The sequence below is a fragment of the Vespula vulgaris genome, chromosome 19 (assembly GCF_905475345.1).
Source record: "Vespula vulgaris chromosome 19, iyVesVulg1.1, whole genome shotgun sequence".
NCBI classification, from domain to species: domain Eukaryota; kingdom Metazoa; phylum Arthropoda; class Insecta; order Hymenoptera; family Vespidae; genus Vespula; species Vespula vulgaris.
In genome coordinates, this window is record NC_066604.1 from 1305515 (window position 1) to 1332890 (window position 27376).

At 29.3% G+C, this 27376-nt stretch overlaps 4 protein-coding genes across 17 annotated transcripts in view; all 4 read right to left on the reverse strand.

The window, feature by feature from the left end:
* LOC127070651 (glypican-6) overlaps window positions 1-27376 on the reverse strand; it is a 265597-nt gene that overhangs the window by 131819 nt on the left and 106402 nt on the right. The window contains exon 2 of one of the 3 annotated variants that reach the window (XM_051008900.1): window positions 1685-1874. In XM_051008900.1, the coding sequence (XP_050864857.1) occupies window positions 1685-1856 (172 nt within the window). In that variant the 5' untranslated portion in view covers window positions 1857-1874. Of the gene's footprint in view, window positions 1-1012; window positions 1350-1684; window positions 2528-27376 lie in introns of those variants that run through there. The other 2 variants (XM_051008899.1, XM_051008901.1) reach the window with 2 other exon arrangements.
* On the reverse strand, window positions 3006-7359 carry LOC127070637 (WD repeat-containing protein 35). Of its 3 annotated transcripts, none has more exons than XM_051008852.1 (2): window positions 7052-7359; window positions 3006-6966 (listed from the first exon to the last, which is right to left on the reverse strand). In XM_051008852.1, the coding sequence occupies exon 2, from the start codon at window positions 6912-6914 to the stop codon at window positions 3363-3365; it is 3552 nt and encodes a 1183-aa protein (XP_050864809.1). In that variant the 5' UTR covers window positions 6915-6966; window positions 7052-7359; the 3' UTR covers window positions 3006-3362. The 3 variants fall into 3 exon arrangements, with proteins under 3 accessions (XP_050864809.1, XP_050864806.1, XP_050864807.1); XM_051008849.1 differs by having other exon boundaries at window positions 7047-7359; XM_051008850.1 differs by having other exon boundaries at window positions 7038-7359.
* On the reverse strand, window positions 8158-19038 carry LOC127070658 (zinc transporter 2). Of its 8 annotated transcripts, none has more exons than XM_051008927.1 (9): window positions 16906-17026; window positions 16359-16598; window positions 11543-11724; window positions 10766-10882; window positions 10487-10635; window positions 10133-10284; window positions 9719-9941; window positions 9271-9511; window positions 8158-8982 (listed from the first exon to the last, which is right to left on the reverse strand). In XM_051008927.1, the coding sequence occupies exons 2-9, from the start codon at window positions 16379-16381 to the stop codon at window positions 8837-8839; spliced, it is 1233 nt and encodes a 410-aa protein (XP_050864884.1). In that variant the 5' UTR covers window positions 16382-16598; window positions 16906-17026; the 3' UTR covers window positions 8158-8836. The 8 variants fall into 8 exon arrangements, with proteins under 8 accessions (XP_050864884.1, XP_050864883.1, XP_050864886.1 ...); XM_051008926.1 differs by having other exon boundaries at window positions 16894-17026; XM_051008929.1 differs by having other exon boundaries at window positions 16902-17019.
* Window positions 19178-27297, reverse strand: LOC127070633 (UDP-glucose:glycoprotein glucosyltransferase). 3 transcript variants are annotated; one of them, XM_051008837.1, is made up of 25 exons: window positions 27188-27297; window positions 26947-27046; window positions 26351-26567; window positions 26043-26278; window positions 25771-25953; window positions 25525-25697; window positions 25251-25446; window positions 24966-25179; window positions 24658-24878; window positions 24374-24589; window positions 23936-24294; window positions 23629-23872; window positions 23369-23533; window positions 22996-23254; window positions 22789-22897; window positions 22520-22705; window positions 22241-22447; window positions 21709-22101; window positions 21564-21578; window positions 21186-21363; window positions 20902-21084; window positions 20521-20796; window positions 20314-20430; window positions 19884-20025; window positions 19178-19795 (listed from the first exon to the last, which is right to left on the reverse strand). In XM_051008837.1, exons 1-25 carry the CDS (start codon window positions 27280-27282, stop codon window positions 19758-19760), a joined length of 4722 nt encoding a protein of 1573 aa, XP_050864794.1. In that variant the 5' UTR covers window positions 27283-27297; the 3' UTR covers window positions 19178-19757. The 3 variants fall into 3 exon arrangements, with proteins under 3 accessions (XP_050864794.1, XP_050864795.1, XP_050864796.1); XM_051008838.1 differs by lacking the exon at window positions 21564-21578; XM_051008839.1 differs by lacking the exons at window positions 26947-27046; window positions 27188-27297 and adding an exon at window positions 26659-26883.

Genomic DNA, 27376 nt, shown 5'->3' on the forward strand with positions numbered 1-27376 from the left:
TCGCTCATTAAGTTTTACCCTTTCGTTCGTTACCTTTTCTATTTTTTTTTTGTATTATTTTTATTTTTTCCCTTTTTAAACGCTAATTAAAAGAAGAAAGAAAGAAAAAGAAGAAGAAGAAGAAGAAGAAAAGGAAGAAACAAAAAAGAAAAGAAAGAAAAGTCACCCACTTACTTACGCTGTTCATTAAGTTTTGCTTTCGTTTGTTCGTTTTATTTTTTATTTCTTATTTTAACCGTGCAATAACGCTAATTAAAAGAGGAATAAAGAAGAAAAAAGAAGAAGAAAAAGAAGAAGAAGAAGAAGAAACGAAAAAAGTCACCTGCTTATGCCGCTCATTAAGTTTCGCTCTTTTTTTTTTCTTTTACTTTTTATTTTCATTTTCTTTCTTTTTTTATCTTATACGTTACGTCAATTATGAAGAAACAGAAAAAAGAAAAAAAAATGAAAAAAAAGGAGAAGGAAAACGAAACAAGGAATAAAAAGAAAATCACCATTCGAAATTAGAAAAGCTTTGAAAACCTATCAACCAAGCAAGCAACGGTCGCAGCTGTGCAAAACTATTTTAGGATGTACGCATACGTACAAAGACAGTAGTACAGTTGGGATAATTTACGATCTACAAACGAACGATACACGGCAGGACTAGTTACAACAAGGACGATCATATTGTACGAGAAAGAAAGAAAGAGAAAGAGAGAGAGAATTTCTCAGTTTCATCCCCTCCTCTACCCACCACCCACCAAATGTTCTCGTTAAGAGGGTGGATAACGTCACACTTTCACGCTAAATCCCATTTCACGTACTTATATATATATACACATATATATATTTCTCGCAAGCTAAAACCCATTTATACACCATAAAACGATTATAAAAATATTCCCTTGTTAATTTTCGAAATTTTATCGATAGATCATAACAACTTACGACGTTTTCGTTAAGAGAAAAGAATCGTAAAAAAGAGACATTTTCTTTTTAATGAAATTAATGAAATTAATTGAATACATACGTGCATAAGTGTAAAAGTCGATTATCCTTGAATAATTTCCTTCCAAATCTTGTACAAAAAAGAATCACATACACAAAGATACACATAGCCACACACACACACACACACAAAGATACACAGGCACACACTGCGATATATAACTCCCGAACACAAATTCGTTCACGTAAAAAAAGAAAAAAGAAAAAAAAATAAAACCAATAAAGAAGGAGAAAACGTCGTAGAAGAAAATTTCGTTCTACTTATCGACATTCTTCTTCGTTAACTGTCGGAAGTTTGCAAGAAAACGATATTCGATAATCGAAATCAATATCGAAATCGATTAACATCAGAATGGACCAATCACATCGTCCTATAATGTATCTATTCGTTTGTTTAACGTATTATTAGCGCCATTACAACCAACGTACATCGTCCCCCTATCCCAAGCCCCCTGCCCCCCTATTCCTTCGCGTTAACGACCCCCCTCCCCACGATACTTCGCTTATCCACGTCCCAGCAACCATTTTTTTTCTTTTTTTTTTTCCTTAAAAAAAAAAGCCGGATATAATCGTTGACCATTATTATTATGATTATTGTTATTGTTATAATTATTATTATCGTCATATTATTATCATATTATTATCGTCGTTATTAATAATAAATACTCGATAAATATGAAATAAATAAACTTACATGAAATTGGTTCTTTCGGTATATCGCTCAATGGAAAGCCCTGTGCTTCGAAATCTGGCCTGACAGCATCACATTTCAAGCCGGCGCCGTTGACGGACGTCGTCCAAAGGGAAGAAAGGACGATCGAAACAATTAATAGAACCATCGTCTTCGACGTTCTATCACCACTCATATTTTCTTCTTTTTCTTCTTCCTTGTGTTCTTCTTCTTCTTCTTCTTCTTCTTCTATTACTACTTCTTCTTTTTCTTCTTTGTCCTCTTCTTTATCTTCTTTTCCGAGAGAAAGAAAAGAGAGAGAGAGAGAGAGAGAGAGAGAGAGAGAGAGAGAAAGAGAGAGAAGGAAATTAATCGAGATTTATGCACAAGCAAGCAGCGTTATAAAAAAAGAATTCACTCGAGTTAATAAACAATAAATAAACAGTTCGAATTATAATCGACTTAAGTATCACTTTGTTAATATATTATTATTAGCACGATAAAACGACGACGACGGTGACGACGATGACGACGATGACGACGATGACGACGAAGATTAAAAATTATGGAGAGATAGAAAGATAGACGGAGACACACACAGAGAAACAGAAAGAGAGAGAGAGAGAGAGAGAGAGAGAGAGAGAGAAAGAGAGAGATGGAGAGTGAAAAAAGATAGAGAGATAGAGAAAGAAAAAAAAAAGAAGTAAACGAAAGAAAGGAAAACTTAAGAGATAGTCTTGAAAAATAAATAATATATAACACGCGATAGGATATATTGGTAGAAGAAACGCGATGCTACGGAGAGAAACGAAAACGCATCGATCCTCCTCCCACGATCGCCCGAGACGCACTGTTGCGACTCGTGCTTGGAAGCGCGTGCCAACGAACCACGCGCATGCGCAACCGGCATGCGCAACGCTTCAAGTAAAAGGGTTACACGTTTGAATCGTTGTTCAATTTTTTTCCGATCAACGTACATCATCCCCCCTCCCCTCCTATATCTCTTCATTTTAGCGGATCTCCCCCCCACCCCCACCCCCCCTCCACCTCATTATCCTTCTCCGTGAACCTCCTCCCCTCCTTTTGACTTTATCGAAGAAAAAATAATAAAAAATTGTTGATTATTAATTGTAATTAGAAAAAGCGATAAACGAACTCGTTGATTTCGATTTTCTTTTCTATACTACGCGCGCGTAATTATACGATCGTTTATTTATTTTTTGTTTTTTGTTTTCGATAAGAAACTTCATTTCGGATGTTGATTCTTAATATAATATTATCGATTAAAAATATGAAAGGAAAGTTTAGAGGGAGGAGAGGAAGACACACGCGCAAGACTCGTTGATTATTTTAATCTTATATATTTTCATTTTTGTATTTAACAATTTTCTTTTTTTGTACTTTGAATAATTCATCATTCTTAGGGTCGATTGGACGGATGAAATTACGTATTATATTAGAATAATGTGAGAAATAAGAGACAGTCTTCTAATATTCGAGATCATACGAGTGTTCGTTTCTTGCATAGAAAATTAAGTAAGTGCACTCGTGATAAGCAAACTAAATTATTAAATTATTACTATTATTGTTATTATTAATAGTTTTGTACAAATATCGTTGGACGGAATCTAAATAACGATTAAATATATATATATGTATGTATGTATGTATGTATGTATGTATGTATATAGAATCATTTGTTCTACATATACGTGATCGTACTATGACACAATGGGCAAGCATTAATATTAACGACATCACGTTCCGTTGCTACATGATGTCTACAGACGGTGCAAATCCAAGCATTACTGAGATCCATCAAAGGTTTACCAGAGACTATACAAGGCGGAAATCTAGACATACAATTCGGACATACGACACACCAATCAGGTATTAACGTCTCACAATTTACGCATTCGGCTTTTACATTACGCGTGTCCTTTGGACTGTATTTCGTAAAGATATTTACGGCGAGTTCCTCGTATTCTTCTCTTTTCGAGTCTGTAATAGCTTCAAAAGCTTCCAATTTAATAAACGCTTTGGAACATGTAGCAAAGGCATGATTAACAGCGCTCGATAACGCAAGTAGACAATAAATATCTTCCAGTTCCAAAATGTCCTCGTATTCTCTAAGTCTTAAAGCAGTTTTCATGGAGGCATCGAAATTACCATCGTATATTTGTCTATGTGCCAATAAAAGAAAATGATATGCTTCAGCACCACGCCAAGCATTTTCTATTATTTTGGTATCCTCGTTGCTTTCTGTTAAACCCATTACGACGTTGCTACGTCCTCCCTTTATCGTTGGTACGCTATTAATATGATCCTCTATCAATAAGGCAGCGAGAACATATATCTTTTTAACTCTCAATGGGTTTGTCCTGATTTTAGCTTGTTCTTCCGCAAGTTTTATCAATAATTTCGCAGCTTCCAAGTAATAATTTGCTTTTTTATATAACTCTATCGCTTGCAATCTTTTACCGTTTGATAAAAGATGATTAGCATATTTATTAAGAAGTTCGCCAATCTGTGCCATTTTGTAAGTTTTTGCTAAATCGATAGCTTGGTCCCAATGATTAAGACGCACGCACGTGTCCACTGCCAATTTGACATCACCATATTTGATATAAGCTGCTACTGCTTGCGAACACATACCTACAGAAGCTAACATTCTTGCTACGGTTTTTAATACTGGACTTTTGTCGGGTAATTGATCCACTGTTCCTGCCAGCTGTATAAAGTCTTCGAGTTTGTAATAACATTGAATAAGTTTCTCTAAATTGCGTCCCTTCTCGTAATATTCTCTAGCTCCTTCCCAATTTTGTCTTTCCGCAAAAGAATCTCCTATTTTATTGAAGGCATGCTCCATTTGCTTGTCGGATCCACCAATACCCATTTTCATTAATTGAACGACGCGAAAATAATCTCCCAGTTTTTGACGCAACGTTATAGCAAGATCTCTTCTATCCATGTCCAAATATAATTTCTCAGCTTCGTCATAATTCCCAAGAAATGCTGCCACTTCTGCTTTTTTTAACTGATCGTTATGAACGTTCCTTAAACGTTTGATAAATTGTATACCCAAGTAATCCGTACAACGAACCATCGCATTCTCTGCAGTTTCTAGATCTAACACCTTTAACGCTGACTCAGCTAATAATCTCCATAATCGAGGATGTGGATTATCCTGAATAAAATTATTAGCTTCTTTCAATCCTACCTTGGCTAATAGCTCTCTTGTATCTCTTAACGATTTTACTTCCAAATCTATTATTAAATCATTTTTTATTTCGTCTGGTCTTTCTATTAGATCATCCAATAAAACACATCGTATTTCTAAATCTTGGAAAGAGCAAATATATCCATAACAAGATATCGGTTCTTCGGGATCTAATCCTCTTAATACATACATTCTTGTTTTTTCCATAATTGCAAGTAATAGAGGATTGTCTTGAGCCCAACGCATTCCCCACACATCTTTTCTTTCAAATTTACTTACATCATCTCCTATTTTCGTATTTAAAGAATCAGAACCTTTGTGTGTATCTAAATCCAACATGGTAAGAACCCCAGACGTATCCATGATAGAAACACGAGTTGAATCGCAATTAATAGCCATTTTGTAAAGTCTGCAAGATGTATTGTATCGATTCATAAGAGTAACTTGCGGTAGAGAGTAACGTTGTATCATTCCCGATTCTCTTCCAACAAGGAATAACTTTTCAGTTGCACAAATGCAAGAAATTGGATCCATCGTAGCTTTGGTACTTGTAGGTGATTCGAAAGATCTATCTCTATCCAAATCCTGTATAACTTCTGTTATTCCGGTTGGAGTATCATCCACGTGATAAAGTTTTTCCTTTCGTAATTTTCCAGCAAGCAATGCTGAATTACGAGGTGTACGAAAAGTCCAAAGTACAAAATTATTTTTTGAAGCTGCAATAACAATATTACTGGTGATAGTCACATACAAAGGCTCCATATCTAAAAATTTAGTATCTATTGGTGTGGCTATAGTATTGCAAACTAATAATGCAAATTGTTCAGATCCTTGCGTCGGATCATTCTTTACTGCTAGAACACAATGTTCTCCGTAGGAAGCTATAGAAATTAAAGTACGTACAAATTTAGTGCAGCAAGTATTATTACTAGTATTCCAGAACGTAACGCATATGCCATCCTTACTTATTTTTTCATTTGTAAATACAACGGTATTACTGAAGTAAGTCCATTTATAATCTGGACGTATATTTGCAAAATATATGTGAGAATCGACAGACAAAGCTACTCTCAATGATCCTCCTTCCCACGCGCATGCCGTTACTTCTCTACCAGGTATTTTTAAAGTTCTCATATGTTCCCCAAATTGAGTATAAAATTGAATAGCATTTACATCCTTTGTTTCTCCATTAGTTAAAAATGGCATCATACCGGTCACAGCTAATATAGAACCGTGACTATTCCAACAACACCATGCAGCTGTCATGCCAGTTTCTACGATAACCGGATTGTCATCGTTAGTATCTTTTATTAATAATATTTTGCCGCTTTGATAACAAATAGCTAAAGTAGGACAGTCTACAGCGATATATCCATTTCTCCCATTATACCACTGCAACGTAACTATTACTTGCAATTGCCCAGGGATTTGCTGTATTGTATTTAGCTTAGTTAAAAATATGCCTTGATTGTCATACAAGTGAAGTTCTCCATTCTTTAAGCCAAACAAAAGTAATTTTCCATCGGGCGACCATTGCACGCTGCATAAAGAAACATTCTTCAATTCCTTTCCCCATATTCTATTGCCATCGACAGAACCAACAATTACAGCGCCGTCTTCATATACTATACATATCTTTTGACCATCTTGACTCCATGCCATACTTTTTACAACAGATTTATTACGATTATTTATCATTTCCTCGTACCAAGAACCTTTATACATCATCCAAACGATAATAACACCATTTTGATCGCTTGATGTAAGCTTTTGATGTTCTTCGTTCCAAGTAACTACTTGTACGTGTCCGTTATGACCTTCTAAAGTTTGATTCATAGTGAGGTTACTAGCTGCAGTCAAATTACGAGATTTTCCATTCATATTATTATTTCCCATGACAGATTCAACTCGTAATACCTTCAAAAGACCATCCTCTCCACCTACAGCGATATAACCTTCTTTTTGATTCCATGCTATACAATTCAAACGAAAATTATTTGGTATTGCTATTTTTTTGCTTAGATAGACAAACATTTTCTATTTTCTACTGATGCGAGTACAGAAATGCGTCAAAGCTTTCAAATGTCTGAAAAAAGATGTCTTTTACAGTGTTTCTTTCATTTTCTCACACAATCAGAATTAAAACATATACAGAACTAATAATACATTACGAAAATTGTAGTTTATATATAACTTTCAATAACCATATTGCAACCAGTGATCTCACAGGTTATTATTTATAATAATAATAATTTTACAATAACCATACAAAATGTCAGATTTACTTCATTGTAAAATATTGACTACGATTTCAACTTCATATTTGTAACGTTAGATGGCGCGGTTATAAGTTAATTCATATTCTATACCAGGGATTCTCAATCTCTTACATTCTTCATTTATTCCCTAGAAATATATATATTCACTATATGTTACTATCAAACAATAAGAACGAAAAAATAAGAACACGTGGAAATCATTAAATGTCATCTTCACATATACAAAGTATTGAAATAAGATTTGCAATGATTTATATAATTATAAAATACAATTATCCTATATCATTAAATGAACAATTCTTATGTATTTGTATATTTGTTAATTTTATCTTTGCGATAGACCTAATGAAACGAATTGAATTTAATTCAGAATAAATTTATGCATCAAAGTTACATAGAGAATCCATTGAATTTTTATTCACGACAATAAAATTTGATTTTACTTTCATTATTAATAAATATAAAATATATTGTATTTTATGATTATACAGACATTTAAATTGCATATATAGAAGCATGATATATTATATGTGTATATATATATATATATATATATATATATATATATATATATATATATATATATATATATATATACATATATAATTTTGTACAATACTTATGTTGTGATAATGTAATATAATACAAAATTTGAAAATCGAAGAGATATTTACTCTATCATATATATAAATTGCTTTCTTATAAGCATAATACATCATATGTATACTTAATTTTGTACAGTTCTTATGTTGTAACAATATAATACAATATAATATAACATGACTTAAAATATTATAATATGATAGAATTATAATATAATTTAACATAATAAATTTTTACAATGATTAAAACACTCTAATAGTACACTTTAAATTACCTTTCTTTCTTTTTTTTTTTGTACATACCTATGCATTTGAAATATTAATGAGTAAGAATAGAAAACAATTCGCGATATTCTAATGCTTGTAACATGATTACGATTGATTAAAAGTCATCTATCAAAAAAGATTTTACTTTTATTTTTATTAATGCACAATTCACAAGGTATAAGAGCACCATATTTTACGCACCTTCGTATTATTGATACTGTTATTAACTAACACAATTAAGTTTTAAATTATATTGCAAGATATTGCTATCGATATTCCTTAAGATGGCTTCTTTTTTTTCTCTCTTTACGGCGTACGAATAATAATAATAATAATAATAATAATAATAATAATAATAATAATAATAATAATAATAATAATAATAATAATAATAAAGAATATCGAACTTAAAAAAAAAAAAAGGAAAAACACGAACAAAACGAAGATAAAAATATAATCGCTTATGAACCCATCTTAAATTAATTTTTTAGGTCCCATTAATGTTCGTTCACCGAGAGAACTATAATTTACTATAATTTATCTATTCAAGTAAAAAGAGAATTATTGTATAACTATCTATCGTTAAACAATCTCGAGACTTAGCGCCTCGAATCGAAGTTAGATTTCGTATCTCTTGCTGTGATATTCTGTGAAAAAAAAAAAAAAGAAAAATAAAAAATGAGAAAAAAAAAGAAAAGAAAAGAAAAAAAAGAACGGAAAAAGGAAAGACAAAAAATAGGAGTTCATAGATGTCGAAGCTCGTCATACAATACGATAAAACGGCATTAACTATAAAAACGACGTTAATTCATTGTGATAAAGCTTTGCACTGTTCACAATTTTCCATTCGTTCGTTGAACTCTTCTATTTGTAACGTCATCTCAAAGAAATTGTAACTTTCGTGAATGTTTCTCGTGGCCGTACGTAAAATATTTTGTGGGCTGGTACCAGGTTCTGCAAGATAAAGAACAAGAGAAAGATAAAAAGATAAAGAAAGAAAGAAAGTGAGAGAGAGAGAGAGAATAAAAGTAAAGTTCAATGAACGATTTCTAAATCGAAATGATAATACGCAAACGAATTGAAATTGAAAAGTTATCGACACGATTGGACTGGATTTTTATCATTTATCATTTTTGTATTTTCTTCTTCTTCCTCCTCCTCTCATACGACCAAAAAAAAAAAGAAAATGTATAAAAAAAGTATCTTCTTATCTGAAGAACAGACACGTATACGTAAACTTACTGATCGCTAAATGCGCTGACAAAGCGGTTTTGTCGAGTGAAAGAGCCCAAATCCTCAAATTATGTACTTTCACAACGCCTTCTATTTGCATGAAAGTATTCTCTACTTGAGAATAATCAAATCCTTTAGGCATTCCTTCCATGAGGACGTTCATAACGTCTTTGATGATTGCCACTGTCGTGAGCATGACTAATATTGAAAATAGGAACGTACAGATAGGATCAACTATGGTCCATGTTGGCTAAAAAAAGAAAAGAAAAGAAAAGAAAAAAAAAAAAAAAGAAAAAAAGAAAAGAAAAATAATCATAAGCATATATCCTCCCTAAAATAATACAATTGAAATAATAATGATAACAAATGAAATATTTTCAGAAATTTTTGTAAAAAGTACGGTACGAAAGAAAAAAGAGAGAGAAAAGAAAAAAGAGAGAGAGAGAGAAATACTCACTTTAAAATAAATAACTAATGCCGCGATAAAAACGCCTATACTTTGAATAAAATCGCCTATGACATGTATAAATGCAGCGCGAACGTTAATATTTTTTCTATCGTGTTCATCCTTGTGAGATATCTTCTCTTCGTCCGTAATCTTTTTCGTTTTATGATCATCTTGTTCGTGATGACTATGTCCACCATGACTATGACCATGTTGATGCAAACTTAGCCCCATTCTATAACGAGTAAAACATTATAAATACGATATAAATATATATATATATATATCATATTTATAATTATTAAATTATATATTATCTTAAACAAATATAACATAGAAAACAATGTTCCAATATAATAACCATTACATTTTAATAATAATAATAATAATAATAATAATAATAATTATCGTTTTAATATCACTAACACTAGATTTACCCCAACACCAACCGCAGAGGTAATTAACATCACCGTGACGTCTAACTGGAAATCCTTGTTAATTATTCTCTCTACAGCAAGATAGAATAGAATCCCTGTGACAACCCATATCAATAGTACCGACGTTAATGCACCGATCACCTGAAAAAGTTGTCATGTAACAAGTAAGCAAAATCTATCTTTAAAAAAAATTATTACAAAAGCGACATATATATATATATATATATATATATATATATATATATATATATACCAAATGGAATGATAATATAACAAAACGTAACGACAAAATGTACTTGTTTTTCTTTTAGAAAGTAAAAGTCCGTTTATACCTGATACTTACTTCCGCACGATACCAACCGAATGGCATTTTCCTTGTTGCAGGCCTTCCTGCGACCCAGATTGAGAATAGAGAAATCATGAATGATGCGAAATCAGTTAGCAAGTGTGCTGCGTCTGTAGCTATGGCCAAACTGTTTGAGAGAACACCACCTGTGTAATTATAACGTTTAATTATACATAAGATTAATATACCAAATGTATGTATGTATAAAGAAAGAAAGACAGACAAAGAGAGAGAGAGAAAGAGAGAAAATGAAAGTAAAAATAAATTATAATTTACCAATTATTTCAGCTATCATGAAGAGAACACAAAGACCACTCGCAAGTAAAAGCTTTTTCCGAGCTTTCTTATCAACTTCCCCATTTCTTTCTCGATGACAATGATCCTCTGGTAAAACTAGAATTATATCGAATATATATTGAAATGATTCTTAATTTTAAAATAAATTTGATCGGTCAATAAGTAATTTCGAAATTTTCGATATAAGATTTCTAAAATCGTTCGTTCATATATGAAATATTAGAGAACGAGAATGGTGTCTCTATGGTGTTATCTATTTATATATAAAGTATTAACAATTTTCGATAAAAAATAATCCATAGTTTTATACATTTAGATTATCAAAATAGTAAAAAAAAAATGTTTTCGTATAATAAAACGATTATTGGAATAGATGAAATTGATTTTTTTTTTATCTCGATGTATTCTAAATACGTATATATTATTAAAATATATTTATAAAAATATATTATTAAAATATATATATTAAAAAATTTTCAAACGTGAAAGAAATGTTACATAACTTTCTCTAAGACATCAAAACATTTCTTTTTTCTTTTTTTTTCTTTTTTCCATACAAAATACAAAAATACATTTTCAATGATTTAAAAAAAAAAAAGAAAAAGAAGAAGAAGGAAAGAAATAATTACTAGCGATCAAATAGCAATCGTTACAAATTTCGAGACGACTTATCGAACAAATCAAAGCAATAATTTCAATGATTATTTAACACGTTTGTTATTTAAATGAAACTTTATGTCTCAAATGAAATCTTACTCGATGAATTTTGTTGATAATCCATCGTTACATTTTCATCGATTCCTTTAACAACGGTACAACAACCCGATAATTTTCCATGAACGCAAAATATCACTTTCTTCGATGATATATCCTCTTCGGATTCATTATTATTAGGAGGTATGCTTGTTCCATAACCATAGATAGCTTTATCTTTAAACCTGAAAGAATCATAAGCGTTTAGTGTTATTACGTGATTAAAAATTGATCACGTATAATATATAATAAGTATCTACGTATATAAATGGTAAGATTATCGATTACGAAATGAAGATGGTTGGACATTAAAAACAATATTTTTGTACACGCGTTACTTATTAAAATCGTCAAAATTACATAAAGGAATAATTATTACTCGAAAATAAAAATGCATACTTATTATATCGTATCTGTGTTTGTCAGATTATTAAAGAAATAAATAAATAAAACAAAATAATTTTCAAATAATTCAAACGTAAAAATTTTGTTGAAATACTTAAAAACGAAAAACATATATATATATATATATATGTTTTTATTGATTATCGTATGTAAATAATAAGAATATATGTCAACTAAAAGAGACAGAAATATATATGATATCAGATAAAGTAACAGTATTAAAATGTTTCTTATCAAAGATTGGTAGACATTGAAATTATCAGAAACAATTAAGTAATATAAAATACTAGAATACATTTGCTCGAACCTTGATGAATCTTCGTGATTATGCAATAAGGCAAATAAATTCATGTCATTTTATGAATCTGATAAAACTAGGAACGTAAATATGATTTACGTATGTACCCATATATATATGTATCTATATATATGTATCTATCGAATGAATTTTTAAAGACTTATATGTACAAGTCAAATTTTTTAAAACTCTAAAATGGAAATTTGTATGATATTCTCGTTTAGATAACAAACGCAAAAGAATCAATAAATTCCGATAAGCATAACATTTTAATCATCGCTGATAAGATCGCAATATACTGATCTTTATTATAAAGTTTACGTGATTGAACAAAACCGATTACTTACGTATACCGAAATTTCACCATCGAAACAATTTTTTTAGTACTTTTTCGTATGATTTGTAATATCTATGTTTATATGCGATTAACGAAACCTAACCATTAATTATTTTTTAATGTATCGATTGGAAAATGATTGTTTTTTTTTTCTTTGTTTAATTTCTCGTATCTACGTTTATTGTGTGTGTATATGTGTATGTATATAATTTTATTTACATATATATATATATAGAATTATAAATATATATCAATAAAAATAATAATAAATTAGTATTTATAATTTTATTATTATTAATGATACTATTATATATATAATTATTTATAATTAAATAAATAAATATATAATCACTAATATAAATATTAATTTCTAAAGTATCGATTAAAAAACAATCATCTCTCGTTTCGTTATATTGAAATTATTTTTGCAAAAATAATTTGTCAATCTACGAATAAACGATTTACAATATTTTTACGAAGAGAATCATTGAACGTAGTAAATTTTTACATTAAAAATTCTACATTTAGCTTACTCCGTTCTTTATCAATGTTAATAAGGAAAACGATAAAAATAAAAATTAATACAAAAAATTCAGAGAAAATCACGACTTGTTTCACGTGAATGAAAATTATAATTAGAAAATAATCAGTTCTACGTGAACAAATAATATATGCAAAAATTATAATAACACATCGACAATCATGTTATCGCATAATGCGATCTACGCTAAGTCATTCATTATATACGTATACACGTTAACAAAACTTTTCATTTAACGTTTCAAATAATTTCGATAAAAATTATTCCGTATTTTCGAAAATTCTAATTTTCTAATATATGTCTATGCGATTATCGATGCGTTTATTGGTGATGATTAGAAAAAAAAGAAATCTAATATAAAACAAAACAAATCATTATAAAACGTACAGAAACGTGCTGAGCGAACGCCATTTTTTTCTTCGTCATTTCCTTTTCTTTTTTTTGCTTATTCGTAAAGTTCTTACGTTTGTCAAGAAGAGAAATAACGATGGATGTCATGTAAAAAAATCGTTATGACACAAGTCGAAAATTGTATCATCGTACAATGTGATTTACGTTAAGTCGTCCATGACATACATGCATACATTTATAATGACAAATCTTTACGTTTGTAGAATTCTAAGAACATCGATAATGATCGCTTTTATCTTCGAAAATTGCAGTTTTTAAGTATGCTATTGATTATCAACGACAACGATTAACTCGTACAATAAAAACTATTACTTGTACTTGTAAAAAACCATTTGCATTTATCAATTCAATATTTTTTATTAATTAATATTAAAATAAATGAAATATCTTCTACAATGCGAATATTTTGATCATTTTTATAATAAAATATCAATGAATGATATAAATCTATAAGTGTCAGGATTCGATTTGGATTTATTATAAATATTGATCATCTATTTACATTAAATAAAATATTAACGAATCACTATTCCCATTTACAAATTACGAAATATTGTTCATCTATTTAAAATACTGATTATTATTACAAATGTATCAAAATATTGATCCAATAATAAATAATAAAATATTGAGTCATTATGAAACTCGATCGAAATCAATGAAACTACGTCTTTTCTCTTTCATTGATTAATTTCTTTTCTTTCCCTTTTTTTTTCGTTTTTTTCTTTCATCATTTTTCTCTCTTTCATTAATAGATTTAGAACGACAAAAGAGGAAGGCCAAACTCGTCGTTGCGTATCGCTTGTTTAACAGTGCGCATCGTTGAACTTCCTTCTACAAATGTTGATACGACAAACGATCTTCTATCTTTGTCTTTTCCGGTATTCAGAAAAGCTTTTCAATTTTTAATAACGACAATTATTAAACGTGTCTTCGGGATCTCACAAAAAAAAAAAAGAAAGAAAATGTCGAAACAAAAAAGAGAAACAATATATTCGATAGGATTATAATTCGAATAACCAGAAGAGGTAGGTAATACGTTAGTAAAGAATTTATATAATTTTTAATATCAAAGATAATTAAATGTTCGACGATATTACAAAGATAATCCATTGGCTTTTGTATCATTTTATCAATGATAAGAGATTAGTCCGTACGTTCTGTCAATATTTCTCAACAAATTGTTACAATACTTTTATCCGAACGAACGAATCAACTAAATATAATAAGACATTTATCCTCGTTTCTTTCGTGTTTATTATTATATGTATCTATTATCTACTGATTATACATATTACCCTATTTAATACCATAATACAAATACACATAATGAGAATTTATATGGAATATACATATATATTCCTTGTGCGTTTTAAATAGATTTCATATGATTCGTAGAAAAAAGAAAAAAAAAAAAGAAAAGTAATTTATATCGATTATTACGATTATTTTCTTTAACGATCAATTGTAAAATTATATATCGATTTCCAAGAATAAAAATCGTTTAAAACCAAAGTACATACCAAGTTACAAAATACCGGATAATCGATCAATGATCCAATATAGATCGGTTTACAATCTGTGGTTGCGATTCGAACCATATATATATATATATATATGTATGTGTGTGCGTACGTATGTATGTATGTTTGTATGTATGTGTATATAAACAATTTCATTGTAAGGAACGAAGAAAAAGAAGAACATGGTATCTCATGTTGGAAAGTGTTTCAAGGTCGACTTTCCATAATTTCGAAGCGACTAAAGGTATACGACCGAATCGTCGTCGATCTCGATTACCGTTATATTACACGCTATAGAATGTACAGGGCTAACCATGTAATACGATTAACGTTTACACATACATATATATTTACACAAATATATATATATGTATGTATGTATGTATGTATGTATGTATCTTCAAAGATAGTGTAATCTTACGAAAAATCAACGTGCGATATTTCCGTAGATACATACGTAATCCTACTTTACCGACCGATCTTGTTTAATTAAAAAAAAACACACACACACACACAAACAAAAGAAAGAAAGAAAAAAATGACAAACGATTTTATTTTTAATGCTTTCGTTAAACAAAAATGCATGCATACGTATGTGTACATAAGTGTATATATACCTTTTATGTATTCGTACGACGAAAATAAAGAGAGTAAATATAAAAAAATCAACGGAATCATCGACGAAATTTCAATGTTTGATTTTTTTAATTGTTCATGGCATTGTACCGTCGTGTATTCTCTGATAACACGCGTGTGATGCGTTCAATATAGTGGAAAGACGATTAAATGCATGAACGTATTAAATGAACGATAAAAGTAACGACTGTATGCGATATGACATTTGAATAAAGAATAAAAGAAAGAGAAAGAGAGAAAGAAAGAGAGAAAAAGAGAGAGAGAAAGAGAGAGAGAGAGAGAGAAAGAAAAAATGTAATAGTAATAATAATAGTAATAGTAATAATGTAATAGCAGTAGCAATAGTAACAGCAATAGTAGTAATAGAGTATAGTAATAGTAATAGTAATAGTAGTAGTAGTAATAATATTAATAACAATAATGGTAACAGTAATGAAAAAAAAAAAAAGAAAAAAGAAAAGAAAAAAACAAATCGCGAAAGAATCGTTTAAATTGTAAATATCGAAACAACGAGGCTCCATTTGTTTCTAAATCCTTCGAATGTATATATATACATATGTGTGTATATAATTTGGAAATTATTTGAAATTCGAGATTTGAAATAAATAAGTAACTGAGTGGTAAATGTAAACCGAATAAATAAGATCGATAGAAAATAATAAACTCACAGTTTGATCTTCTCGTTGTCCATGACAGTAGTAGAAACTCCGAACGTAAAAGATGACAAACAGGAGGACGAGGAGGACGAAAACGGCGACGAGGATGAATACGACAACAACGACGACAACGACGACAACGACGACGACGACGACGACGAAATTGTTAAATATTAGGCGAAGACGATATTATCTCGAAGGATCGATCGATCGATCGATCGATTTTGGACGATGATAAGCGCGTACCTTTTCCTTCCGAGACAGGAAAATTCGATTTATAGAAGATGTATGAAAACAAGAAGAAGAAGAAGAAGAAGAAGAAGAAAAAGGAGAAGAAGATAAAAAAATAGAAAAAAGAAAAGAAGAAAAAGAAAGAAAAAGAAACAAGAAGAAGAAGAAGGAGGAGAGAAATAATTTTAGAAAGTACGTCTTGAGAGAAAGAAAAAGCAAAGAATAGGAAAGTAGAAAAAGTATAAGTGAAAGAAGAAAAACGAAGAAGAAGAAGAAGAAGAAGAAGAAAAACGAAGAAGAAGAAGAAGAAAAATACCCGGATACCGACTTTGTCCTCTTCGAATCGTTGAAAAGACGAGAATATACTGTAGTCTTGTCACTTCTTAAATAAACAACAAATGCTTGCCACCGCATAGCTTCTCTTTTGGTTGCTCGAACGTGCATCCAGCTTGGCCAGTTTGTTTTAACAGATAGCTTAACTCTGAATCCTCCTTCTCCTCCTCCTCGTCCTCCTCTTCCTCCTCTTTCTCCTCCTCCTTCTCTTCCTGCTTTCCCTCACATAGCCTATACACCTATCTCTTTCATTCTTTCTTTTTATCTATCTATCTTGCTTTTACTTTTTGCTTTTATAATATATGTATGTGTATACAGACTATCTCTGTCTCATTCTCTCTCTCTCTCTCTCTCTCTCTCTGATTTTTTGTTATATCTATCGATCTCCCACTTCTCGATCCATTAATACTTTATCTCTTTCTATCTCTATCTCTATCTCTCTGTCGCACGTATAAATACCTGCTTTTTTTTTTCTTTCTCTTCTGTTTTAGTTACAGTGTCACATTAAATAAATACGAAATAAAGATATGCTCATAATCGAACCGAGTTAAACGAAAGGACTGTAAAGAAATTGACAAACGGAGAAAGAGAGAAAGAGAGAGAGAGAGAAAGGATCGAAGACAAAGATCGGTTAACATCGGCTAAGATCGGTTCCTTTCGATAGTAAAATGTCGGACCTCGATACTCGATTACCGACTATCGATAAGTCATCGAACATCAATGAAATTCAAATCTTTTTTTTTTCTCTTGTTTAAATATATTTGCAATATTATTTTATGTTTCAAATTAAATATATCGTTTCATCGTTCTGATATCTTTTTTATTTCTAAATATTATTAATTTTTTATAAATTAATAATATTTGTTAACTCTATATTATAATTAATAAAATTTTATATGTGTGTGTGTGTGTATGCTCATGCGCAAATGCGTGTGCATATATATGTGTATATATATATATATATTCTGTGTTCTCTTATACTTCTCTTGTTTTCTATTCTGATAACATAATATTTCGATAAGGATTAAAAAAATGAAATTGATTCAATAAATAACTAATTGTACATAACTACTTATCAATAGGTTTTTCCAAAAATTCTTTACATATCTATTAAACATGCTTACATATCTATTTAATAGGAATAATCCCAAGAATATTACATCATTTTCATTTCCATATTTAAATTATTAAAATTATTTTTATACCGTATATATATACACATGCAATCCAATAAATTTATATCTGTTCTTAATTGAAGTAGTTGTATCTATCAAAATCTATAAAATGTCGTTATTTCTTCTTTATTATCAGAGAATTTTTATGCAATCTTATTTAGTAATAAAATAATCGATGTATGTATATGTATATGTTATGCGAAATAAATTATTGACGCGATAAATATTAGAAAAATCTTAATTAGAATATTCATTAAAATCGTATAAATATAACTTACGCATCGTTCTCGTTACTTATCACAGAATTCTCCATGGTTCTTCGATTTTCAATTATATATTCTTTTTACTTATTTTAGAATAAAATCTAAAAAGGAATAGTATTGTAGAAACGATGACTATTGAAGCGATAATAGTGAACTAATTAATAGGGACAAAATCGACGAAAAATTATCGTTATCATTGATATTCCAAATAAGTTCACAAATAGTTATCAAACAAAATAATCAGATATAATATCACGTTTCGATATAATTCGTGTAAACGAATGACGAACTCGTATCAGTTAGCACGATATTCAAATTTTGAAAACGTCGAATCAATTACGATCAACCATCAGGTTTCAATCGTTCTTCATTGTTCTAGATAAATAAATATATTTATAAAATATTATTTGCAAATGTTTTCAAGTATAACACTTTGAAAACGAATGCCTCGTCGAATTGACCATTATCGATGATCGTGTAAACACGTTTCTTGATAATTTGAAGATAAATTTTATTTTTTTATCTACAAATAAAAGAAAATGTAATTGGCTGGCGGAGTAAGATTTAAAACTTGTGCTTAAAACAAAACAAAACAAAAAAAACCGAGAAAAACATGCTTTTGTCTATACAAAATCGTATAAAAATTGCATAAAATTTGTCCATGATATAATGCAGACATAACGTTACTTAATAAATATACTCCAGTCTTTGTATGTTGTTAATTTTTCATATCATTTCGTTTGTTTTGTTTAATTAACTTCTGCTTAATCCGATAGAAATTAATCGTAGAAAATAATTGCATACCCATCATAAAAAATCCTACGAAACGTATTTTACAAACGATACAAGTTTATTGTTTAGACTATAATATATATATATATATATAGGTAATAAAAAATCACAATATTCTTCCGACAACACTTGGACTATTTTTCATGTCCATATTTAGCTACAATACTGAAAAATGAAAATTCATTTTCGTTTCATATATCGTTGATCATCCTTTTGCACTAATCGCGCAAAACGAAAATCTTATATTTTTGTCGTTTAGGAAAGTTCGATCATTTGTTATATCACATTAACATAAGTAAGATAATGCCAAATAATTCATCTTCGATAATCTATTACGCATTATCATTCTTTGCGACAAAGAATCATCGTGGATCATGGTGAATATTAATCACAGAAGATAAGACGATTATTTTTTTTTCTTTCTTTTTTCTTTTTTTTTTTGTTTTTTTTTTTTTAAATGGCACGATCGATTGTGTTTTGATAATTGTAGACTTATTGAGAAAGTGGGTAATAGTTCTATTTCTTTTTTGTTTGTTTGTTTGTTTGCTTTTTTTTTTTTGGAATCATCAAAAAATTTATAAACTAAATCATTAGCTCTATTTAATTTCAATTTAACTTCACAATTCTTCGTGCTTCGTATGATCTTCATTAGATTCTGAAATAAATAAATAAATAAATAAATAAATATAAAGTAACAATATCGATTCTATATTATTTTTATTTTATTACGTTATTACACATACCGTTATCTTCCTTTTCCATTTGCCTACTTTCATTTTCAATTTTTTGTTGCAGTGCTTTTATCTCTTCGTCATATCCTATCCATTCAGGTAAAATACGCATCGCAGCTTGCAACTTTGCTTCTTTAGTCATTGGATTGTTACACTGAAATGCGAAATTTAATTATTATTAAAAATTCTATTAATAAACTGCTATTAATTGAGCCGGTTATTATTATGACAGTGATCTAACTCATATATATTTTTTTCCCTTTGAAACGTTTGAACGCATTTGGGTTTGAATTATTTAAAAATTATTTTTCCATTAATGACAAAGAGAGAAATAAAAGAAACTTAATATATTTATTTAATGCTTAAAAAATAATTCTTTCAAATGACTTAGATCATTTGCATAATCATCGATTCAATCGTAGATGATCTCACGAATACAAACCAAATCGATAGTCTTGGCATATTTCTTAGACGAATCGTCACACCATGTTTCACACCATAACCATTCTTGTGGTAATGTTTTTATTGCTACTTGATGAATCATGTTATTAGGAAGATCCTAAAGTAATAATTTATTATTAAGAAAAAAAAAAGATATATTCCTATAAAATTAATTAGTGATAATATACATATAATATTTTACATATACCTGATCTAAATTGGATAAACTATTTGGATCCTGACTTAAAGCTTGATATTGTCCTCTTAATCGATCCCCTGCAGCAATACGACGAAATCTTTTTAAATCTACTACGTAAAGAGCGCTAATATGATAAGAACGGCCTTGCAAATGATTTCTCCAATATCCTTGTTTCCAAAATCTAAAACCATCCATCTCTCTTCTGCTATCACAAAATGGTGTGTAAGCGTAAGGTGCACCGCCAAGATCTAAAGATGCTAATTCTTTCAGATCAGCTCTTACGACCTAAAAAGAAAAAAAAAAAGAAGAAAATGTAATTTCATCATAAGAAAAAGAAAATAATTTAGATCGCATATTGGGAAAAAAAAAGAATTAAATTTTCATTCGTACTTGATCAGCATCGACAAATATGATTTTTTTAACATTCAATGGGAATAACACATCCAAGAATAATATTTTATATCCCCAAATTGTTCGTTGTTTCTCAGTTTGTTGATGTAACCAACGTGGCCATTTATATTGAACTAATTCATATTCAAAACCATACTCTTTTGCCATGTGTGGTAAGAAGTCCTATTTGAAATATCATCAATCAGATAAATGAACAAAATTGATAGTTTAAATTATTATAAACTACTATAAATTAGTAGAAAATGTTTTTGTATCTTACTCACTTTCACTGTAGGTGATAAATAATTTTTTAAAAACCAAAATTTCACTGGAGTCTTCGTATGTTTGATAATACTTAACATCATAATCTTTAAAAATCTTTCATAGAGATGACCAGAGGCAAGAGAGAATATATTTAATTTTTCATCCTGATCTTCACTTTCATCTCCTGTAGCGAATGTCCTAATATAAAAAAAGAAATGAAATGTCGACGAAAGTATGGACAAAAAAAAAAGGAAACTTTATATTTTGAATTATTATAAAAAGGGATGATAAAGAATGTTGAAGATATTTTTTTTTATATATCTATATATATATATATGTATATATATATATCTTTACATTAAAATTTATATTTATCTACATAGTAATGAAGAGCTTACCAAAATTTCGAAAAGCTAAAAAAGGAGAGAATAAATAAAAATTAAAGTTCAAAGATAATAGAATAACATTGTGTTCCTATTGATATTAATTAACAGTAGATATGTGAATTTTTATGAGATAACATTAAACATTATTTCTACATACCTAGAAATAGAATTCCACAAGCCAGAGTTCTTTTCATCATCCGAAAGTAAATCCATATTAGCTTTGTCCGGTTTCTTTGAAACTTTAACTTTCAGAACGTGGCTTTTTAAGGAACTTATTAAAACTTTTACATTATTGCCATCTTGAATAACATCCTGTCCATCAACAGTAGTAATATCATATATCTCTGCTGAACGTCCATGTCGTAATCGTAAATGCCATTCTCCAGGATTAGCTTTAAGCTGGAAATATCCTAAATTTGCCATAACTATAGTATCAACCATCACTGGTTGTTTCTCCGTTCCTAATGTAATTTGTAAGCCTCTTGGTGGATTTCCCATTATTGCTTCGAAGCAATGACCTTCCAATAATAGATGTTCTAATTCGAATTCACTAAAATATAATAATAATAATAATAAATTATTTTATAGTATATTTATAGTATACTTTATAGTATATTTTATATTAAAATTTATTTTAAAATAAATTTTATATATTATAAAATATGAAATAAATATTATTTATTTATTACCTATGAACACCTATCGCAACATTGTCTAATTTAATATTATCTAAATCGTAGACACTTCGTACTACTTCCACGAGCCAATTTTCTGGTGCATGAATATATTGTGTCAATAAGGATGATGTAGGAAGTTTAGTAAATTTAGCTATAGCACCATTAAACTTCCCATCTGCGGTAAATTGTGGTTCGGGATCGAGAACGAAACGATAGAAACTGAAATAAAACATATAAATGTAAGTATATAAAAGTATATAAAAGATTAAAAGTAATATACAATTAACATACCTTTTCAATGGCATATCGCTATTTTTATCTAAACAATTGAGGAATACTTTAATGTGGCAGTTCAAAGTCTGTTGTAATGTCTTCAAAATTGGACCTAATTTTTGAGCACCTCGTGATACAGGATCGACAATTGCAATTAAATCGAACGTTACTTCATCGGGGTTAACAGGTGGAAGTTTGATAACGCTGAAAAATGAATAGATGTACGTAATTATTTAAGAAAAAAATTAATTAAAAACGAAGAAATTAAAATATTTATCATCAATTACCTGTGCTCATCTCCATGAAAAGGTACATCAAATCGATTTCGTGTTTGTGGTCGTGGAACCAAGAGCGAAGTGATTTTCATTATCATGTCATCCGTAATATCAGTTTTTTCTATGTTTAAAAACAGTAAAAATAATTTTCTATTTCAATGACCGTATGAAATAATAATAAAAATATTTCTTTTATAGATATTAACAATATTCTTATACCATAATCGTCATCATCCTCGGACTGAGATTTAATTAAATTTTTAAATAGTTTATCTCCATATGTACTGTGACTAAATCGTTCCAAAAGTGAAAAATCATCATTAGTAAATTCTTCGTTATTGTCTAACGGGCCAATTATCCGTCCATTACATAAGACAGTCGTGGCTCCTTTTTCTAATCCTAAAACTTGTTTAGCATAATGTGCATGGAATGCTAATAATTCGTCTTGATCTTTCAAATGTTCTTCAATCGATTCGTACTGCAATATTACGAAGTTCATTTATCAATGATATGTATATCTTTATTAAAAAAAATATATATATATATTTAAACATATATTATTTTTTATAAAATAAAGAATAACAAGACCAACCTCTGTAAATGGAACATTTTTGACAATCTTGTGCATTATATTTAAAGCCTTGTCTATAGGCAATGAATTTAAAGCAGCAAGAGCAACTCTGTTTAAATCGTGTTCAAGATTTATATCATCTGCTGGATTAATGATTAAACTGATTCTTGCATCTGCGTTTGATTCCTATAAAAGATACAATTTAATTAGATATGATATTTATTATTTTGAATAAATTTCATCATGAATATCAGATGAATTATTGTAAAGTATTTACATACTATATAGACAAGAGCTTCCCCTAGTATTTTCCTGGATGACTCTAATCTTAAATCTGTTACAATCCAGAATGAATATAAATGATGCAAACTACTGCGACGAGATATAAATAAATATTTCATATTTTTCATGAGCCAAGATGATGCATCTTGCGGGCTCCATTTAGTAAAATCCTTATCTTCAGGAATTGTTCCAATTAAATTCAACCATGCATGTTTATCTACTTTCAAGATGCGTTCATTTAATCTGTAAAAATATAGAATATAGTTTTATTTAATGCCAAAGAAAATCTTAATTATGTTATGTTACCGTGGCATAACATTTGGTTGATTCATTATGAAGTCAACGACATCATCTCCTTCAGTAACTTCACCACGATAAACTGCTTTCTGTAGAGCAGGTGTTTGTGACACGATTGTAGCTAATACCGTTTCTTCAAATGATTCAGCGTTTAAACGAGCAGATGATAATGGTACACCATTGAGTAATGCTTGTGGGAATTTCTTGAAACCAGATCGTTTTACAAAATCGCTAGCCAAATGACGACCAACGTCATATTCTGATTCTTCGCCAAGAATATAATTTATATTGGCAGAAGAATCTCTTGCTCTTATAGCTTGTTTTATATCGTCCACAGTTATAGTATTAGATCCGATATAAATTCCTAACTGAAACAAATTCATTCGCGTTACTTCGTCCTCGATAAAATCTAATCACAATGAATAAATTCATTACAAAAGATTTTACCAGAAACTGCATTGCTTCTTTAGCACCTTTACTTTCTATAAAGTAATGAAACGCATTATTCACTGCAACACTGGGATCTGATAAGCCAGTGACTAAAGTATTATAATTAGTTATAAAAACAAATCCTACTCTTAAAGGAGCAACATACGAATATAAAGACAATGCTAATGAAACTGAGGCCATTGAATCTTCGTTCAAAGGATCGATGATTAATACCTGAAAATAAAATAATTCGTTATTTGTTAGATTACAAATTTCTTAATTACAAGACTAAAATCACTCACCAAATTATATAAATTTCGTCTTATATTTCGGAGCATTCCTGGAAATGTTGGTCTTAATAATTCAGTTAAGGCACGTGACCATCTGCTGTAACGAGAATCATTTTCAATATCGTTTATCCAAATTATAGCAGAGTCTCTAATGTCCATTGCAAATTCTTGATTATCTGCATTACTTGACAAATCAAGAGCTAAAAGTTTTCCCATTTTTTTACTGCTAAATCCTATAAAAAAAAAAGAAAATATAATTGCTCAGTAAATTTATAAAATCATATACAAAATGTTAGATCATCTGTGTATACGTATTTTACCAATTTTATGAAGTGCCTCCATTACTCGTAATTCGCCTCTCAAAGCCTCTAAAAGCGTAAGGACATCCATAGCTTCTAAATCAAAGAATAAACCATTGATAAAAAGTGCAGTATCGGTTGGCTGTATACTCAAACTTCCAGAAAATAATTCTTGATTGAGCTTCATCTCCTTTTTCATTTCATTGTTTACTTTTGTTCTTATTAATGATTTGGCCTAAGATACATACATTGCATGAGATACATAATATCAAAGGCAATTGTCGCGAATAAAATATTAAATCTTACCTGCATTGGAAAATTCTGAGCAATATCTGTTAAAACATTAAGAGCTTCATCCATAGGAGATTTCATTATTCTTTCAGCTGCTTGATGACTTAATTCCTGAAATTGCCATACTTTTAATGCTCCAATTTCATGACTAGTTTCAAGCAAATGTGTTTGTAGTTCTTCTAGTTCAGCATGCTTGTCTGGATACAATGTTCTAAAAGACGTATATGATTAATATTATCCTAGATTTATATAATATATATTTTATCATATATCAATAAATAATATATACTTCAAAGTCATAAAGTTGATTCCATCTATTTCTTCAATTCCATCATTGCTTGTTTCAGATCTCTTTCCAGTGTTATCTTTAATATCTGAATCATCTGTAGCTTTGTATTCAGTCGATTTCATTTGTAATTCTACGCCATAACCAGATAACCGTAATTTCCTGTCTGGTCTATCCTACAATTAGAAAACATATGATAAAAATATTACAAAGTTTGTTACAAGTTTTTTTATTAACATTTTGTTTTACCTTTAAATAATAACGTAATATGTAATTAATTCCTTTTGTATCTGCTATATTTTTCAATTTCATGTATAAGTCAATGAACATAGGAGAACCAATTTGACCATACATTATCATAACTTTATCAGTTTTTTGAGATCCCAGATAATAATGATCTATACTGTAGGTATCTCTCTTAGTCCATTCATCCTAAAATATTAAAATAAGAAGAGAAACATAAAATAAAATTATCAAAGGGATCAAAGCCAATGGAACTCAAATAAAACTGTTTTAATTACCTCTGTGATTAACTGATCTATTTCTTCAATGGAACAAGTAAATTTTCCACCAATATCTACTACATTATAACATTCTAAAGTAGAAACATTTTTGTTTTCTGCCATTTGCGAAAACATTTCAACGCGAGTAGAATAAATACGCAAGGACAATCCTAATTTAAGAACTGCAATTTCTGCCGGAGATAAATACTTTCCAGCTAACTTTAAAATTAATTCGTAATAATCTTTTTCCGTACCTAAAAAATATATCCTATATTAGAATAATATGATTAATTGTAACGCAAATTAATTCTATTCAAATCAATTACCATTTTTTACAGACTGAACATTATCAGAATATGCTTCTATAAATTTCCAAAAATAATTAGGATTTTCATCGCTAAGATATTCAGCTGCTTCGAGAACTAATGGAGTTTCCTTCCATTTTGCATCAATCAACGTTGTTACATATTTGTTAATCTTTTTATCGGCTTTTAATCCTCTTGAGCATAAAAGTAATGAATAAAAAAATACTAATATCCACATCTAAAACATACATAATAATAATAATACCACTTATACGTATACTTCAATATTACTGTAACAATTATTTAAATAATTATAAAGAAATTCGTACGTTAAAAACACATCAAACGATGTATAGGTTAAGAGCTTTACGAAAAACACTGATATTAATAAATAGATAACCAATAATTGTATAACCTCTCAACTTTCTTTATGGAAATATTATATTTCAAAAGGAAAGGAAATATTTTAACGAAAATCACATAAATTACAAAATAAATGAAAATTTCTTGTTTAAAAACTGACACCGACAAAGTACACAACGCACTTAAATATATATCACGAGAATAACCATTTCCGAGATATTACAATATAAATAATTTTGTAATACGTTACGTACCGTTAAAAGTTGATTAAAAATCGTCTTAATTATCGAGAACACATTTATGATAATAACCAATCCACGTATTGCACGTGTCACTTCAGAATACACAGAGATCCTACAAAAGTTATACGGACATATATGTAAAATACATATATACACGTTCGTACAATGTATGCATCATTATTAAATAATAATATTTAATACAATAATGACTAATTAGTACAATAAAAATATTTAATTATCAATCGTAATTAACAATTTAATAATTAGTAAAAACCAAATGATTCTACGGAATAATTCGTCAATGATCTTGGCGTGTTTACGGAATAGTTCGTCAATGTTTTCTATCATTGACGAATTATATCATAGACGCACTAAATCTTTGATGAATTATTTCGTAGACATACTAAATCGTTGACGAATTTCTCCGTAGACATATTAAATC

Coding starts and splice junctions, on each gene's coding strand:
- LOC127070637 (XM_051008852.1), bottom strand. CDS start 6,914: ATGTTTGTCTATCTAAGCAAAAAAATAGCAATACCAAATAATTTTCGT.
- LOC127070658 (XM_051008922.1), bottom strand. CDS start 17,021: ATGCACGTTCGAGCAACCAAAAGAGAAGCTATGCGGTGGCAAGCATTT. Junction 10,285..10,486: donor TCGGTTGGTATCGTGCGGAA/GTAAGTATCAGG, acceptor CAACTTTTTCAG/GTGATCGGTGCATTAACGTC. Junction 9,942..10,132: donor GGTGTTGGGGTAAATCTAGT/GTTAGTGATATT, acceptor TACTCGTTATAG/AATGGGGCTAAGTTTGCATC.
- LOC127070633 (XM_051008837.1), bottom strand. CDS start 27,282: ATGATAGAAAACATTGACGAACTATTCCGTAAACACGCCAAGATCATT. Junction 25,698..25,770: donor TATTACGTTATTATTTAAAG/GTAAAACAAAAT, acceptor TTCTAATTGTAG/GATAGACCAGACAGGAAATT. Junction 22,706..22,788: donor TTTCATGGAGATGAGCACAG/GTAATTGATGAT, acceptor TTCATTTTTCAG/CGTTATCAAACTTCCACCTG.